Below are 18660 nucleotides of genomic sequence, written 5' to 3' on the forward strand. Positions count from 1 at the left end.
GTGTTTCTGTCGGCCTAGTTATATCAGCTTAACATCCATTTTAATATATATCTACATAATGTGAAGCTCATCTATTTCATATTGCATAATTCAATATTTTATTTCATTTATATTGCAGCATGGGAAGAATTACAATCAAGTACCAATGTGTGAATTACTTTTCCAGCTGACCTTAATGTACATCTTTCTGTGAAAGTTTGCTGTAGCCTCAAACCATTCTCACATCTTTCATTCTTATTCTCACGGTGGAAGAAAATAAACATTAAGTCCAAGTACAACAACATTCTCGACCAGTCTTACACTTTTACACATCTTTAAAACATATTCTACCTCTGCCTGTTTTGTTTTTTTTTAATATTCTTATTTTGTTAGTCTGGAGAGAAAAAAAAAGTTCCAGTATGTCATCGTGTCTGTGATTCCTAATGGCATCACCGGCCGGCCGCTGATTGGCCGCCCCGCCCGCGAGCTGCAGAGGTGGAGAGGGGCGTGAACGTCTCTCTGGCGCGCTATATGTACGCCTGTGCGCCTCTCCGGGCTCAGGGAGACACGCTCAAGCGAGGCGAGAAGCACCAGCGACGACGACCGCGGCAGAGACTTGGACATTACACGCAGCCTCCTCCGACAGCGGCCGGCGCGCGGAGCGGATCCAGACGGACCCCGTACAGTTTATTCCAGCAGCGGAGCGGAGTGGGAAAAGTTGAGAGAAAATGCAGGCAGTGTACCAGCACCTGATCAGCCTGCTGCTTGTCTTCAGCAGCCTGCAGGTTCACCAGCTGACGGAGGGCTGCTCGTGCGTTCTGGCGCACCCGCAAGACGCCTTCTGCAACGCCGACATAGGTAAGTAACGGATTATGTCGACCCTTTAACTGATGTAGATTTGCGTGGGTTTTTTTTTTTTTTTTTTTAATATATATTTCGAGGAGTAGATGTTGCTGCCTGTCAGTCAACACAGGTGAGAGAACTGATCTGCAATCAGTTTACTATTTATACTGTATGCAGTCTTTTAGTAAACACTGCTTCCAGCTAAATCTCTCTTTTGAGTATACAGGAAACATGAGTTGCAGTTAAGATCTATGGGGACATTTTTCATCAACTTGGCCTGCACTTGAACTTCTACTTCTACCTCTAATATAACGTTCTTTTAACTATTAAATTAAAAAATAAGACCCCCTTACATTTCCAGGGTTTTCTTCCCCAAAATGACCTAAATTGATGAAGTTTTGATTTTATCTATATGTTTCCTTTACCTTTACAATGCAATGCATGTTTCTGTGTGGGAAGTGACACCGGTGCAAAAAGGGATCCACAATCAGTTAAGATGCTTCAAATCATGCTTATTTATCTGCACACTCTCTGGACGAGGGGGTTTACACAGCTTGTTTGACTGCCTGGTTAAGAATTTAGGATCTGCCTTAGCCTGGAACGCCAGTCCAACCTGGCCTCTGTTTTTAGATAACACTTGTAAAGACTCTGGGATTTTCTGATCTGCCCATGCAGGGAGAGAGGGTGTTGTTGGGTCAAGATTTGCAGGCAGTTTGGGGGGGTACAAGTTTCAGATGGGACAGCATGGCAGCTGGTTTCTTATGGAGAAGCAGCTGTGGATGGGATGAGTTTCTTTCATAACCTGTCACTTCAAGCCAAACATGTACATTTAGCAGAAGGTGAGAGTCTTTTTGAGTCCAGCTGATATTTTGCTTAACTATTATTGAACCAAAAGCTATGACGCTCTCTGAAATCCTGACACACAATGAGACAATAATCTCTCAGTCCAAATTGATCTCTCTCTCTCTCACACACACACACACACACCTACACACACCCTGCAGTCCTGTGTTTACCCTGTGCCTAGTGTCAACTAACATTACATGGAAAGTCCTAATTTCTGCAGGAAACACCCCTTCAAACACACACACACACAGTCAGATGTTACATTCAAGGATGTGGCACTTACTACTGGTCACCAGTAGAGGCTGATAATGATCACTGTTGCTCCAACATCACAATTAACTCTTTTTTCATTTTAGACACATCAAAATAATTTTAAGAAATATTTCTTTGTAATTTTCTGCCTAAATTTAAGTCCTTATCCTCACATATACCATTATATCCTTAACAGGGGTAGTTTGACATTTAGGGAAATGTGCTTATTCACTTCCACTGCAGAAGGAAAACTGATGACACTCTCATGTATGTAAGGCAAATTATGAAGCTAGAGCTAAGCTAGGCTAAAATAATTTAGCTTTTACACCCAGGTATTTGTGTGAATTAAACAAACAAGATAGAATGTGTTAATTACTGAGCTTTGGTGTGATTGGTAGGAGGATATTGTTACCTTTGGACAGAGCTAGGCAACTGTTTCCCCCTGTTTCCAGTCTTTATGCTAAGCTAAGCTAAGAGGCTGCTGGCTGTAGCTTTAAAGTTAACATACAGTCATGAGAGTAGTATCAATCTTCTCACCTAAGTAGCTAAAATGTTTTTCCCAAACTATCGAACGACTCCATTTAACGATGACCTCATACCTGTATGGATCCTTATTAACCGATAATACAACACAGTGGTGCCTTTGTTTTGTGTCTGAAAGGGCCTATACACTCACATTGAATGATCCCAATGCAACAAGAAATACTTCACACAGCACAGGACATAACGTGCCTTTAAAGTGCTGTTTCATCAGCAGTGTCCTATTCCTATTACTGAGTACATCATCACCGTGCTATAAGGCTTTCCTTTTAAATAGGCTTCTTCAAATGCAGCCAAGAAAATAAGGCTTCTTTGCCCAAATATGCAGGACAAAACCTTTTTTTTTCACTTCTTTTAGTTCTGGCGTGGGCGGGAACTCAGAATGATGCTTTGGTGAATCCTCTGCAGAGTCTTCGAGGGGAGGAGGTGCATGTTTAGCCTGCTAGCCTCCTGAGGACCTCACCTACATGAGAGGCACAGATAATGAAACTTCAGGACCCAAAATGCTCACCGTGTCTCTTGCATCTTTGGTAGCACGTGATAACCCGGCATGTAGACGCGTCTCCAGCCAAGTGACCTGGTTTGAGTGAGTGAAAATGCCGCCTCCACAAATACTTAATGGATGCCTTTCACGGTCCCTCAGATCTTCACATAGCTCATGGTATTGGCACCCGCTGAGGCTTTTGCTGGTGTACACTGACTTCAATGGGCACAGCGATCAGTTGTGAGCCCCACCAATCCCATTTCCAAGATCCTGGCTTAGCGTGAAGCGTGCTTAGATTGCTTGCGGTTCCTCTTGTACCTCAGTCATCTGAGCAAAACACTTCTGAAACACTGGTTGGATGTAGAGGACGAAGGTCATGGTTAGTAAGACCACGAACGTACGAAAACCATCACTTCTGCTGGTGTCACCACGGTGAGCTAAAACACAGAGATGTGCAAAACAAAAAAGTATGGGGTTGAAATGCTAATGCGGCGAGGGAGAAACCCTGTAATTCTCACTGTCAACATCAGAGGCGACAGGCCTGAATCTTCCCAATTTAAGACCTGTACTTGAGTTCAAAGAGCTTTGCTCTTTTTTTCTTGGCCCTGACCCATAATCACCCGCAGGCACTCCACTGGATGAATCACAATTAGGTTAAAGAGTTGGAAATTGGGTTATTGGAGGCTGTCTCACTTTAGTTTTTTTAGTGTCTTTACCTTCATTTTGATGGTGGTATCTTCTAGATATCTCTGGAATGCGTTTGAGTACATTTTCTTGGCTGCCATTTGAGTAATCCCTGATAAAATGTCAATTTTGTGGTGTGTATTCAGAGAACTATAAGTGGGAAGTCCTCCACAGTGCGGCTGACTGGCCCAATACTGTTCTGATGAGGTTGGAGACATCCTGTCAGCTTTCCCTGCTAACATACCTGGGCACCAGGCAATGACCTGGCTGCTTTCTTGTGCAGAGACCTAGTTGGCTGCCATTTGGCAGCTGGGTTAAAGCAGCCCATTCACAAGGGGAAATGAGCAGCGCTTGTTTTTCCAAAGCCCTCCAGAAGCAAGATTAGAGGCCTGGCAGTAAACTTTGACCCTGAGATTTAATATCACTCCATAACGACGATTTCCCGAGCGCTCGGGGGGACAGGGGCAAACGTTTACATCCTTGCACTGTGAACCAGGTCAGTTGCTAGGGATTAGTGTGATGTGTGCGTATACTCAGTTTGGGACTGAGGATCAGGCTATTGAGAGAAACAGATCCCGTCCTACTGTGGGTATTTTGTTGTGCATAGAGGAGCTTTGTCAAACAAGTGCAGCATAGCAGGTTTAAAGCGATGCATGGCCTGCGGCTTTGTGACAGCACTCTCCTAGTACTAATACAGCCTCCTCCTTCTGCTAATGAGTTATACAGCATTTAGTTAAATCACTACTCCCCATGTCAGCCGCCAGCACCCCCACCCCATCTGCAAGTCAGCAGGTGACAGATAATAACCTGAGGGAAGCCAGGACTCCTCTTATGAGAAGCATGATATAAGATTGGATCCGATATCCGCAGTTTTCCCAAAAGCGAGTTAAAATACGACGAGATGTCAAAGGTCCTGGATTCCGTACAAGCTTTGGATGCTCGCCCCCTGAGCCAGGCGTATCAGATCTCCAGCCCATCACTCCCTTCTCTGATGACCACACAGGCATCAGGGGTTCACTGTTTTAAACATGAGGCCAGCACAGGGGCGATGGACATCTGCGCAGCACACACTCATGATGATACAGTGACTATCGCACCACAAACCAATGATTTCATCAGCTGCAGTTGCAGTTTAAAAGGCAGCATTGAGTAATTTGACTTTTTCAACTGTGCAACGTTTGTAATACAATTTCCCTTCACCTATGGTGGCCTGTAACTGCCAAAAAAAAAAAAAATCAGACTTTTATTGAACTACGGGAATTTCATTTAATATCACTGACCTTTGAACAGCAGTTTCGTAATCATCTCACCAACAGGTGGAAAAACAAAAGGTGAGAGACAGCCAGTGAAAAGGATACGCAGCGAGCGAGTCGAGACAAAGATAAAAAGAGAAGGAGATATGAAAAGCAGGCACAGAGGAGGCAAAGATAACGGCAGGCCAACTGACAAGGCTTCAAGTGTTGGTTGTGACTCTGTTTTCCAGTGCACTCAGACATACTCACTCATTTGGAGGAAGGGCTTCGTTGTGAAGGAATTCGTTTTGAACACTTTGGCAAAGCGTACAAAGGACACCAATTTGAACTCAGGCAACTAGTGTTTTTGAGGTCAGCTAGCAAGACATTTAAATTTAAATGACTGGTTTCCTTCAAGATTCCCATGCCTCACTCCAACAGGAGCATCCAGTGAAAAGGGAAATTGTCACCTTGATGAAAGGTGGAAAAATAAGTCCACCGTAGTATCAGTGATTCAAAAATGCAGTTCGTACTGCGCTGGCTGCCTTTGCATTTTGCCAACCAGCAAGTGGACGTTCCAGGCTTTGTGCTCCAGCTTTCAGCGGATTCTGTTTCAGTGTTTATTTTTGAGCGTGGTAGTGTGTCATCCTGAGAATTCCTCTTCCTCCTACTCGCCTCCTCAAACTTGGACCACTTTCCGCATACTAAAATCACCGTCACCCGCCCTGTGCCTCGCTTTTCTTTCTCTCCCTTCACACACACACACACACACACACACACGCACACACACAAATGAGTAACCTTATTCTTGTCATGCCTGCAGTTTGCCACATTGTACGTAGGTTGAAATAAATGTTTAACTAAATTACATGCTCACCTTAAGATTTAGCATTCGCATTCACGCTTGTGTAATCCTCTGCTTTAGGCAAGAGATACTGAGTGAAAAATGGATTCACTTCTTCTTTTTTTCTTTTTTATTCAGACCCTGGTTACCTCTCTTATCACGAAAAGCCTCCCACTCTTGAAAATGTATGTCAGATCCTCTGCAGAAGATGAATACTTGTGCGTCACAGCACTGGCCTGTAATTCCTCGTGTTTAGCAAAGTAAGAGGGAGAGAGAGTGTTGCATTACAGTGTAGAGTAGCTGACAGATATTTCATCTCAACTAAATTAACAACTAACTACTAAAATAAGCTCTTATATCGGTGGTCATAACCTATATGAGACTCTCAAGTCAGTACGAAAAGTGACAGCATGTCAAAATTGAAGACCATGTACAGTTGCTGTGGTTTTATTATGTTTCCGTAAACAAATAGGAACAAGTATTCAAATTTCAGCTCGACTTTAAGATTCACAGTATCGTGGAGCCTAAAATACAAGCATGTCAGCTGCCTGATTACCTTTCTAAGTCATCAGACGTGTTCAACGTGTCATGAAGCATCAAACGGGTATCAGTGTTGCTGCATTAATGCATAAAGTCATGGCGTAAGATCAGTGAAGTTGCTGCCAAATATTGCTATTTTTACTGAACATTCAGGCGTCCTAACTGGTTTCCCCCACCAATTTGTCTTATTGGACGTGGACATAGACAGGTTGCAGTCAGTGTGCTTGCGTGTTGAAGAAACTGACACCCCAATGCAGTGAATACAAACATAATTCCTGCTTTTTGCCTTTTTGGGGGCATTTTTTTCTTCTTCAGTTAGGCGGCTATTGTGATGTATCACAGTTGATAGTCTTGTAATGTACGAAGTATCGCAGAATATTGTGATGCAATCGTAACGTGGGGTACTCTGTGATTCCCTGAACTGAACACACATGACTTGTATCTACACAGTATGTCCATAGTTTCCAGGTGAACCAGGGTGATGTGAGATCACATTATGAAACTGGGTTAAATAAACACTGCTCGACGTGAGCAGGCAGCCCTGTGGTTGTACATAAATATAACGGCTGAATGTAGATGAGGTCACAGGGTCAGTGCAGGGGAATCACACAAATCCTCTGTCTCCGGAGCAGCTGAGGCCCTTCACACATTCCTTTGGCTGATGGCACCATCACCGGCCAATTAGTGGCTGCCGTCCAACAAGAGGGGTCCTATCTGGATGTTCTTCAGTAACATCAGCTGACCCGTGGCCCCTCAAACACGAACATTTGTTTCTACTGAGGGTTGGTTTTGAGGTCAGGCCAGTGGAGGAAACTAGGTTTTGGGGTGACACTTAAAATAATGGCAAAAGTGTTATTCAATAGATGCAAAAGTATCCTGTTATATGTGCACATTCCTCTGTAATTGTGCCCCAGTTCCTCTGTAATTGCAGTGGCAAACGTCTGTCAGACAGCATTTGGGTACATTTAGCAGGGGTCCATCAGTCAATAGCGCTCTTTAGTTCATATTAAAAGAGTTGACAGATTAATGGATCAAATGATCTGCAGCGAGGTATTGTGAAAGGTCAGACAGCGGAGAGCAGGCAGGGGGTCGGTACATTAAGGTCTGAAATGACATGCGTTTGCCTTGGCTGTGTGATTTATTGTCAAGCTGTCAGTGAAAGTCAGGAAGTATAACGCAATGCTGGCATGTGAGAAAAAAACACCTCTGCGCTCTGCTGAAGAAGCAGCGAGTGCGTGCATGTTTAATGTACGGTTGATACTCCAAAGCATTGTTTACCCCGGCTTTATCCCAACAAGTACCTCAGCAACTATGAAATTTATTGGCACGACATTTCGTACAATATCCATGGTGCCTGGATGATGAATCCTAATGAATCTGGTGATCCCGTTGCTTTTTGTCTAGACATTTGTGGTTTTCAATGAAAATATATCAACAACTATTTGACAGATTTTTATACAGACATTCATGGTCTGCAGAGGATGAACTGTGACAACTTAGCCTGACTTTTCATCTAGAGCCATCATCAGGTCAAACTTTCACTTTGTCCAAGACTCAACCTCAGTTGTGCTTTGTGAGTCGTGCTAATTAGCAAATGGAAAGCATTACTTGCTAAATAGCATGTCAGCGCTGTCACTGTAAGCATGTTAGCAAGCTCATGCTAGTATTTAGCTCAAACCACCTAAGTGCATTCTCACAGAGCAGTGAGATCTCATCTGACCCCTGCCTGTCATTGATGCTCAGAAACCTTCATAAAAACACACCAAACTGAATTGAAATGAACCAAATAATGTACACTGTGTTTCTATTGGTAAGACTCTGGATGGCCACATTCCCTTAATTTGTTCATGCTGGCTCAAAATAAGTTTTTCAAACGCTTAGTTGGTTTTTATGTCCAAAATAAACGTGTGGTCGCCACTTTTGGGTGGCTGTGCTGTAACTGCTTCCTGTTTGAGTTTTATTTTTATGTCCATTTCCATTTGCCTGGAAGTAGGACAGCTAGACAAATACCGACCAACCAGAAGGTGCCACATGCGTCATTTCTTTCTCCGGTCGAAAAAGAATGAAAGGCTTCTCATTTTTTTTTTTCTTTCTGGGGAATGTGAGCCCCCAAAGAATGTGTTAAGGAAATTCCACCGGGAGAAGATAACAAACATGGCCAGTGTTAGTTGTGTCTGCAGCCGGTCGGCTATGGGCAGCAGGTGAACTTCACTGACTGCTTATGCAGGGCCCGCAGCTCTGGTTAGACTCTATTCACAGGATCAAATTATCACTCATTTCTACACTCCGAACTCCCTGGCCTTCCACAATAAGCCCCTTACTCCAACATGAGCGAAAGCAAACAAATCAAAGTCACCACTGAGCGTTTTCACCTCGCAGACGTTTACATGAGGGGCCAGCACACAGATTAGATCTTTTTCAAGCCCTGATCCCAATATAGAAGGAAACCTGTTTCAACAGAGGAGATGCACACTGCACCTTTTTACCCTCATGTGGCTCTGCTCTAATGTTTAAAACGAGCAAAAAGCGGAGTGGAGTCAGGTTTTGCCAATTCTGGTTTAAATAATACATCTACAAAATCAAAACCAAGGTGAAAAAGAAGTTCCTTCTTGGATAAAAGCAGTCATCTAAAAAATCTTGAACATCAGCAGTAAGAATGAAGCCTTGGTACATGAACGAGGCCTCTTTTCCTCTAATCTCTGTATCAAACTCAAAAGTCCCTGTAGTGTTTTTTTCCCATTGGCCTCCCTTGGCACACAGCAGCAATGCAGAAAATCGGATAAACGGATTAACTGTAGTGCCAACCTCGTCCTGAAATGGTATTTATAATGGGTTTGCTAATGCCTCCTACTGGCCGAGGCAGTGTGTTATTTGATGGATTGGAGAGGAAAGCTCAAAGTTACATGTTAGAGGAATGTGACAGTTTGTTCTGATCATTTCAAAGTCACTGACCAGTCTGCCTCTTCTCTTCGCAGTGATTCGGGCTAAAGTGGTGGGCAAGAAGGTCCTGGGAGATGGACATTTTGGAACGATGCGCTACACGGTCAAGCAAATGAAGGTGAGAGCGTCAGTCCTCTGCTGAAGTGCTGCTGAGCAAGAAACTGATTCCTTTACACTTAAAAGGAACAGTAGGATATTTTGGCAAAAACACTCCATTTTTTTTTGCCAAGTAGTAGATGAGAAGGTACCATCCTCATGTCTGTGAGCTAAATATGAAGTTAGAGACAGTACAGTTAGCCTAGCTTAGCATACAGGGAAGGGGGTAAAAGCTAGGCTGGCTTTGGTCAAAGTTATAAAACTCCTACCAGCACTCTGAAGTTCATCAATTGACAAGTTAAACAAAAAAGATATCAGTTAATTAATTAGTAGTTCACGGGTGCTGTTAGTGGATTTTGTTTTTACTTTGGACAAAGCGAGGCTAGCTGTTTCCCCCTGCTTTCAGTTTTTGTGATAAGCTAAGATAGCTGTATCGGCTCTAGCTTCATATTTAGCTCACAGAGCCTAGCTTAGCTGCAGACTGGAAGCAGGGGAAACAGCTAGCCTAGCAGCACCTCTAAAACCTATTAATTAAAACGCTGTATCTCATAAAAACACAACTTGTCTGCACATTTCTGTGTATGAATGAAACAAATAGGTATATATTACCCTTTGTTTAACTTTGGACAGAGCCTGGCTAGCCTTTTCCCCCAGCTTCGAATCTTTATGCTAAGCTAAGCTAATCACCCCCTGTGCTCCAGCTCCATACCTGGCAAACAGATATGAGAGTGGTGCAGATCTTCTCATGTAACACGCAAGAAAGTGAGTGTATTTCCCAAAGTGTTGAACTATTCCTTTAACTGTGACGCAGGGAAGGAAATGAAGTAGCTAATGAACTTTTTTTTTCCTTAGCTGGCTTTGGTTTGTTTTGGTTTTTATCACTGAACTTTATTTAATAGCTTATCTTTTTTGGGGAAAAACAATTTCAAAAGTGTCAGATGATGTTATGCTCACTGACCCCACATGACAGATTCTCTGCTGTTTATGTAACCCATTATTCTAATTGTAGCCACAGGGCCACGGCACTGAGAGCGTTATTAAGATGAAATGAGTAACCAACCTATTTTCCTTCCATTTAAGGATACTCTTTGATCTCCTATTTAAAAGCACAGGAACATAAAATGTCACACTGGATGTGGCAGCAATCCTTTCGTTACAAAACAGTCTCTCCGCCTCTCTCCGCTGCTGTGTGATAGCTGAAAAGCAGTTTGGGATATTTCGCCTGAAAGCCTGTTCTTCACTTCCTCTATATTCTTACATAACGCTGCATATTTCTGACAGATGCTGACATCGGCCCGCTGCTCAGACAGGAGCCAGGCCGGGGGATTAGCGAGCTTACAGGCATTACAGCTCAACCAAACTCCTCAGTCAGAGTGTAAACATTTCAACAGAGTCATGCGCTGCATCAGTACAATCCCGGTTTGCACAAAAGCATTAAGTGGCCCCTTGTTAGTGAAGCACACCAATCATCACTGTAAGGATTAGCCTCAGGAATTAGATGCGACCTTTGCACCTCTTGGATTATTTATTTGTATTACAGTCTGCTGGTTTATACTGCAAACAGTGGTTTTCCTTGTGGGCTATAATAGGACACAGTTCCCTCCAAATTTCAACAAATCCTATGAGACAAATGCCTTTGGTTTTCCCAAACCTCCACAGTTTCAGGCTAAAGTAACAGTTTGTTCTGCTTTTCTGGGAGCGACACGTCTAAACAGGGATTTCCTGTTGTTCCCAGACAAATAAATGACACTGAAAAAAAAGTTCTCAGGGCAAAAACACTGACTGTCGGCTCTGCGTACCTGAGCTGAGTAGAAGGAGCTGAGCTCCACAGTTTAGAAGTGACCTTGCCAAAACAGCATCAGAGTTGAAGCACATTACACAACATAATCATGTTATCTGTGATTTAGTTCAGGGCAGAGCCTAACACTCCTTCTCCCGCGAGGCACTCCATGAGGAATGTCATCTGATAAAGCCGGCGTGCTGTTTTCATTCCTGATTATTTATGTGAGGAGGTGGGGTGTTGTGCCGGGGGTGAGGGTTACGGCATTGCACTTTTTATTCAGGTGTTCACTCCAAATTTGTTTCTCACCTCTCGTAGATGTACAAAGGATTCGACAAGGTCCAGCACGTGCAGCATATCTACACGAACTCCGCAGAGAGTTTGTGCGGCATCAAGTTTGACATCAACAAGCACCAGTACCTGATCACAGGTAAGCTGACTGTTTGGCTTTGGTTTGCTCACTTACATATATCCCCGATTGTCACTTTGTGCTTGTATGTGGCAGATAGGATCTTTGTTGAAAGGCACAATCTGATGCTTTTTTGTTAGTTCAAGTTAATTTACAAATCACAGGAAGTGTTATTCACGTGTAGAAACAGTTGAATACCACTGTTAAGTCTGACAACGAACAGTGGCCACTGTGTTAAAGAAGTTATCAAGTTGCATTATGGGAAGTGTAGGATCTAATGTATTTGGAGCTTGACCCACACTAAGGACTAAAAGTCAGACTAGCTCGGCCTCCGCTGCAGAAAATTGTTGTTTTATCTGGTGTTTGCTTCCATTCAAACTGATCTTTTAACTTCAAGTTTGTGTCATGACACAACCCTGAGAACAAAATCCGTGTCCACCAGAGAGATGCTGAAAACATTTCAGGCAGGTTACTGTTGCATCTCTTTCTTAGAGGCCTTTCAGAGCCTCGCTAGCAGAACTGTGAGTTTGTTTGGCTCAATGCACTCCCTCAGTCCTCTCCTCTCCAAGGACTTCTTCATTTGTCCTGTGACACAAACTTTCCCACTATTTATAACCTACCATTTGCCACTGTGCAAGTAGGCAAAGCAGCCCCCCCCCCCCCTTTTTTAAGACATTTTGTACTCATTTCCCACAACTTCTCAGGTCAGAAACTGCAGAAGGAAGTTTTCTCTCTCACAACTTGTAATTAACAACTAGCAGGAAGCGACTAGTGTTTTCCAGCAGAAGCTTTTTATGACTTGCTATTTCCAACAGAGGTGCAGTTTACTTTGGACCCTGCTGTGCTTGGTGTATAGAACTGTCGCTAAGTCCCAACCTGTAAATACTGTAACTACACCCCACAGTGCAAGTGAACGAGCCGTCGTTGCCAGGCAGCGATGGCTATGTTTACCCAACCTATGTTTGCGAGTGACATCACTGACATCTTTCGCTGCTCTCAAGGAGTCTATAATAAGTACTGCATATGATCAAGGCTGCATTACAAGCAATTTAAGCACACCAGGGCCTGTGAGACGAGCTGTCCTTTGATCGAGCTTTGAGTGCTCCGGCCCTGATTAGTATTTTAGGAGCATGTCACACACTCAACACCATGTAATAAGCCTGCAAGTGACTCCAGTAATCCCAGTGCAGGGATGCAGGCCGAGCGGGAGCTTCGGGGGGGTCCAAGAGGCACATATTTGTGAGCTGTCAAATTCCGACGTGGTGACAACACGGTGAAGGAGACATATGGTGACAAATCATGATGTTTCTGAGTGCTCGCAGGCCGCCTCGGTGCACCTGTCTCAGGAGTCAGTAAGCCGCAAACTGTCCGCCGCTAAAAATAGATACCTGCTGACCTTTACATATTCAGAAATAGGGGTGTTGGTTTAATATGGTCTTACTGTATGAGATTGTCTTACCATACATAAACAAGGTGGATTGCCTGAGCGGTTTGTTTATATTATCCCATGTTACATATAGAGGATTATGAAATAAAACGAGATTAAGAATATTTTTTTTCCAGCAAGAGCGACCAGATGCCAACTTTGATTAAGTAACTGCCAATGCGATTAAGCATTTTTAAAGCTATTAACCTTCTGAACACTTCGGAAAACACTATAAAAATGGTTGATGCTATCATCTGTGCTGGGTTGGCAGTGTCCAGTCAGTGGGTTCACCATTTACGGGTTCCCAGATGATGACTCCTTATGATGTCGGTGATCACCTGACATTTCGTTTAGCACCACCAACAGGTTGACATTTTTGGTTTTGAGCAACATTTCACACACATTCATGTCCCCATTAGGGTTAAATAATTTTGGTGATTCCTTAACTTTTCCTCCTATGCATTCAAAACTAACATAACATCATAATAGCAATAATTAGCAAATGCTAGTATGCTAACAGGTTGAGCAAAGAGGATGAACCTGGTAAACATTATACATGCTGAACTTTCTGAACTTATATGCATGTTAGCATTGTCACTGTGAGCAAGTTAGCATGCTGAAATTAGCATTTAGCTCCTCCATTCTTTTCTTCCTCAGGTCGAGTGTATGATGACAAGGTCTACACGGGGCTGTGCGACTTCAATGAGCTGTGGGAGCACCTCTCATTGGCCCAGAAGAAAGGCATGAACCACCGCTACCAGCTGGGCTGCAACTGCAGGGTGAGTGGAAACCAGCAACCGTCACCCAGCAAGAGCGAGGAAGATAAGGGATGAGGAGGCAGGAGGAGGAGGATCAAGAGAAGGAGGAGCTACTCACTTACTGCTCCTCCATTTTTACTAAGATGTAACTCAGACTAAACATGAAACTGCTTCAACAGGTTGACCACCGATATTAAATGCACTGGAGAGCTTATCAATGATTACACAAGGAAGGAAATACCTCTAACAGAAGTGCCTCTGTATGTGAAAGGTCAAAGCAATTCTGACCTCTATTGTGAATGTGATGAGAGCAAAAATCATTCACTTTAAGTGACTCTCATGGTTGCATGGCTGTTATGCAGTATTATTGTTATTGAGACTGAGCTATAAGCATCGTTTCCACTATTGCACATCATGAATGTTCAGCAGAGACAGAAATAGAGAGAAAACAAGTTTCACCACCACCATTGGGAGTTATTTAATAACAGCTCTGGCTCAAGTCTTCATTCCCAGTTTTATGTGACTCAAACATGTAGCCTGCCACTGTGCAGCTGCTGACCCGCGTCATAAACGTCCTACTGTACAACAGCGTCCTGGACATCTGCTAACACCATCGACCCCTATCAGTATAAGTGGATTAGCAGAGAGACCTATTTGTTCCCGGTGCAGGCCAGCGCCTGCAAACTGTGTTCAGTGCATACATGGCAGTAGCCCAGAGGCATCCAGAGAAGCCCATCGATCAACCCAGACAGTCTGAGAGTCAGTAAGCACAGGCAGGCATAAACATCATCACACTTATGAAACACACTCCGGCGTCCTCCACATTCCTCCACAAATGATGATTTACTGCACTTCAAGGCAGGAAGCGTGTCATACTGTTTAGAAAAAGATTCCCCACACATCAATAAAATCACTCAAACCAGGAAGTTATGTCGAACCTCTCTGAACCGTGGAGGACAGACTCTCAAATGGCAAGCGCATTGCTAATTGCAAATTAAATTTGGAGAATTCAGATCCAGATAAGCGTAGCCCTACGCAGCTGATGACTCTATTTTGCCGTCACTAAATGCCACGTTTCCGTTCGCACCTCTGAGCAGTTGTGTGAATCTTCCTGTCAATTCATGCGGTATATTCATCTGCGAAGCTGCTTTTTGTGGGAGCACCTGGAGGTGTGACGCACGAAAGAGGCTCAATAAAATCGAACTGAATCATTAACAATCTACATAAACATCGGCGCTTCAGGGTGATGGATGACGTTCACTGAACATCCCACAGCACAAAGCATACGAATGCCAGGATATGCTTATTGGTTTTGCACTTAGTTATTTAAAAAGCTGCATTTTCACACCTCATCTATTAATCTGCTGCAGTAAATGACTGAAGGCAAAAGCAGGAGAGCAAAGAGGAGATTCCATGTTCTAGATGTTTCATCAAATGCATGTTCACCCTTTTATATTTCAACCAAATCATATACTCACTTCCTTTCTTTGATTTCTCTTGCACAATTGTGAGATTTATTTCATACGACAATAGATCATTACATTAATTCTCTGCAACCCTCCAGACTGTAGACTCACTGTTGTTCAGGTCGCATGCTACTGCTAATTAAGGTTTGCTTAAGTAAGAAAATAAGCCAAATACATTGTTCAGCAACATTAAAAGAATGTCATTATGGGAAATGTACTTATTCGCTTGGCAAATGTTGGTGAAGAGACTGATACAACTCTCATGCTAAATTTGAAGCTAGGGAACGTTAGCTTACTTTACCGTAAAGACCGTGGGCAAGCTTTCTGCTGTCCAAAGTTTTAAAAAGTCACCTATTAGCTCACTTAACAACTTGTTAAAGAGTGATTTAGAGGTATTTAAGGTGATTTTTTTGTAAACCTCCAAACTGGAAAGACCCTGTTTCCCCATTTTTCCAATATTATGCTAGTTAAGATAATTGCCTGCTAGCTCGAGCTTCATATTTGCTAAAGATTATGTAACTCTCAAAATGTCAAACTTTTTTTTTTTTAAGGTAACCTCAATCAAAGTGTACATAAATTACATTTGGTATGAAAGTATAAAGTTGACCAAATGATTACATTAGAGACATGCCAAGGAAAAAAGAGAAAAGGAGGAGTGGGCTTTAGTTTAAAAAAAAAAAGTGTGTTACAGCTCGAAGGGAATTACACACACAACTATTTAACTGAAAAAGCACAGTAGTGGTTGTTGCCAGTTTTGTTTCCTGCTTCATGGTTACATCTTTAGTTTCGCTTCTGTCTCTGTAGATTAAGCCCTGCCACCACCTGCCCTGCTTCGTGACCTCAAAGAACGAGTGCCTATGGACGGACATGCTGTCCCACTTCGGCTATCCCGGCTACCAGTCCCGGCACTACGCCTGCATCAAGCAGAAGGAGGGCTACTGCAGCTGGTACCGAGGCATGACCGCACGCGACAAAACCACCATCAACACCACTGACCCCTGAATCCCGAAGCACCCTGCCTGAAATCCACTGCCGCCTCCCTGACTCCGTCCCATCCCAATCACTTCTAGAGTATTACTGGACTCTTAAAGCTCGCTGGCCTGGGTGACAGCCTCTTTAAATGGGCAAAAAAAAGAGAAAACATCAAATCCATTACAGTGCCTGTTTCGTAGCACTTCTGACAGAAAACAATACCTTTTTTGTTTTGCAGATCGCGCTCTTGAAATCTTATTATCATTTTCACAAATTACGAATCAACAGTCCTTGTACCAAAATGTCTCATTGGGATTCAATGGTGTTTAAAATGGGGCAAACAGAGACTTTTAAAAGACCATAAAGGAGTGTGAGACCTTGAACAACCTTTATTGTGATCTTCAGATATGAAAAATTAATCCCCAAAACAAGCATTGACCTGTACAGAATTAAATGTATCAATAAGTATCATTGGCATTAATTACTGACCTGCACTTAGCCTACAGCTAACCTAGCATTGCGATCATTTTGTGCATCGAGGCAGTAAAACGTTTAAAAAGCAAGGACTCTCAAAGCTTAAGGTCATGAAGTATCAGATGAATGTCAATCAATGAAAAAATACAGCCAATGATCACTATGTTGAAATTTGAGAAGGTGTTACATTGTTGCTACTGAACTGCGCTAGCTAGCATTAGACTCAGTTCTGCACATCAGCAATACAGAGCAGAGCCAAAAATCTTTTCAACAATACAGATCAAGTGCCAATGTGAGGTATGATTTCTGAACGTTATACCTCTTACTTTGGCTGAAAAAAAAAAACCTTTTAAAAATGGTATTGTTTTACAGTGAAGTACACATCGATTATGTTCAGTTTCTACTGTAACATGTGTCTTTATGGATGGTAGTATCTCTGCTTACCTGAATGTTTGCAATGTAACTCTTTGCAGTTATATCACAAACGCCCTTTCTGTTGAGCACTGATAAATATCAGAAATGCTAAAAATGTCTGTCTGTTACAGTGCCAACGCAGGGAAGAGCTCACTTCTTGCAGAGATGGTGATATTTTATTCTTTGCTGTATATAACATAAGCTACAGAAATGAACTATCGACTCAGCTGAAACCTCTGTAATACATTTATTTATATGTTTATTGGATTATTCTGTAACCATGTGGTATATCTGCAAAAAAAAAAAAAGAATAATAACAGGTCAAAACAGCATTGTGACAACCATCACAGCAACCATCCAGAATGAAGGACCAGCATCCCCACTGGAATGATAGGCTACTAGCCTACTTATGGTACTTTCTTGTTATCGTGATCATAGTTTCCCCGGCTGGTACTCTTCACCAATCAAGTGAAAGTCAAGTATAAACAGAGGTTTCAGACAATGAGATATTTTGTAAGTGTATATTCAGTCTTTTTGTATTTAACTATTTCATATATATATATATATATTAGTAACAATATTGAAATATTGTCACTAAATTCATTCTTGTTCACCTGCTCCCATATAGGGTTTTCTTATTTTTTTTTCCCGTGCTGTACCTTCAGTCCATTCCAATAACAGACACAGATTTGCTTCATAGTGAGTGGCCCCTTCATCACTAACATTAAACGCAGGCAGCACTGAAGACAAATACTGGCTTTGACCAAGTTGGTGGTTCAACATTTTAGAAAATATGCTTTGCTTTCTTGCTAAGAGTTAGATGAGAAGATTGATACCACTTATGTACGCTACGTATCAAGCAGCAGCCAATAAGCGCATCTTACAGTGGCATAAAGACAGGACACAGCTAACCTGGTTCTGCTCAACTGTAGTAATATATTACATTATAGCTGTTTTCAGTTTTTATGCTAAGCTAAACCATCTTGTGGCTTCATATCTCATGGCCAGACATGAGAGTGGAACTGACATTCTCGTGTAAATATCAGCAAGAAAGCAAATCAGCTTTTTCACAAAATGTAAAACAACAGAGGAGGAAAACAGCAATGGCGATGTGCTCCAAAGTACTCCGCTTTTAACAAAATATTCTTCGATCCATGTTTATTTTTAACTAAAGTTTTGTTTTTTTTTTAAGTGAAATTCTCAATAGTCTTCAACCTGTTGACACCTGATTGAGTATGCAACGTACAGTCATGAGTCGAGATTGTGTATCAGTGTGTTTTTAAGAAGTTACAAGAGAAGTTATTCATTACTGACTGAGGGAAAACACTTTCTGGAAAGCAAACCAATCTACACCAGTACAGATTTTCTTTTGTGTGTAAAATATCTCCTTTGTCTGTCTTTGTGATGACGAGGCTCTTTCTCCAGCTGTCGCATTTCTGTGTCACTATTTCTGTGGTTCATGTTTGTGTAAATATACTGTCTGCTTAACACAGAAACACATGGTCAAGTTTGATCCTAAAAAACAAAAAAATCCAATCAAGGAAGTTGTGTACAGTCTGTGTGTAAACACTGATTCCTGAAGTGTGTGGGGGGGTGTTTCCTTGTAGGGGTTATAGAAATGTTTGACTTAATTTCTGTGTTTTATATTTTTATAATAAAGATTTAATGAAAAACGGGCCAC

At 42.4% G+C, this 18660-nt stretch overlaps 2 protein-coding genes across 2 annotated transcripts in view; one reads left to right on the top strand and one right to left on the bottom strand.

The window, feature by feature from the left end:
- Window positions 1-18660, bottom strand: part of LOC121625479 (synapsin-3-like) — an 83340-nt gene that overhangs the window by 33945 nt on the left and 30735 nt on the right. The gene's annotated exons all lie outside the window — the stretch shown is intronic.
- LOC121625480 (metalloproteinase inhibitor 3-like) lies at window positions 551-18655 on the top strand. Its single transcript, XM_041963569.1, has 5 exons — window positions 551-837; window positions 9220-9302; window positions 11379-11490; window positions 13553-13674; window positions 15924-18655. The coding sequence occupies exons 1-5, from the start codon at window positions 708-710 to the stop codon at window positions 16119-16121; spliced, it is 645 nt and encodes a 214-aa protein (XP_041819503.1). The 5' UTR covers window positions 551-707; the 3' UTR covers window positions 16122-18655.

Source organism: Chelmon rostratus, chromosome 22 (genome assembly GCF_017976325.1).
Source record: "Chelmon rostratus isolate fCheRos1 chromosome 22, fCheRos1.pri, whole genome shotgun sequence".
In the NCBI taxonomy this organism is placed as follows: domain Eukaryota; kingdom Metazoa; phylum Chordata; class Actinopteri; order Chaetodontiformes; family Chaetodontidae; genus Chelmon; species Chelmon rostratus.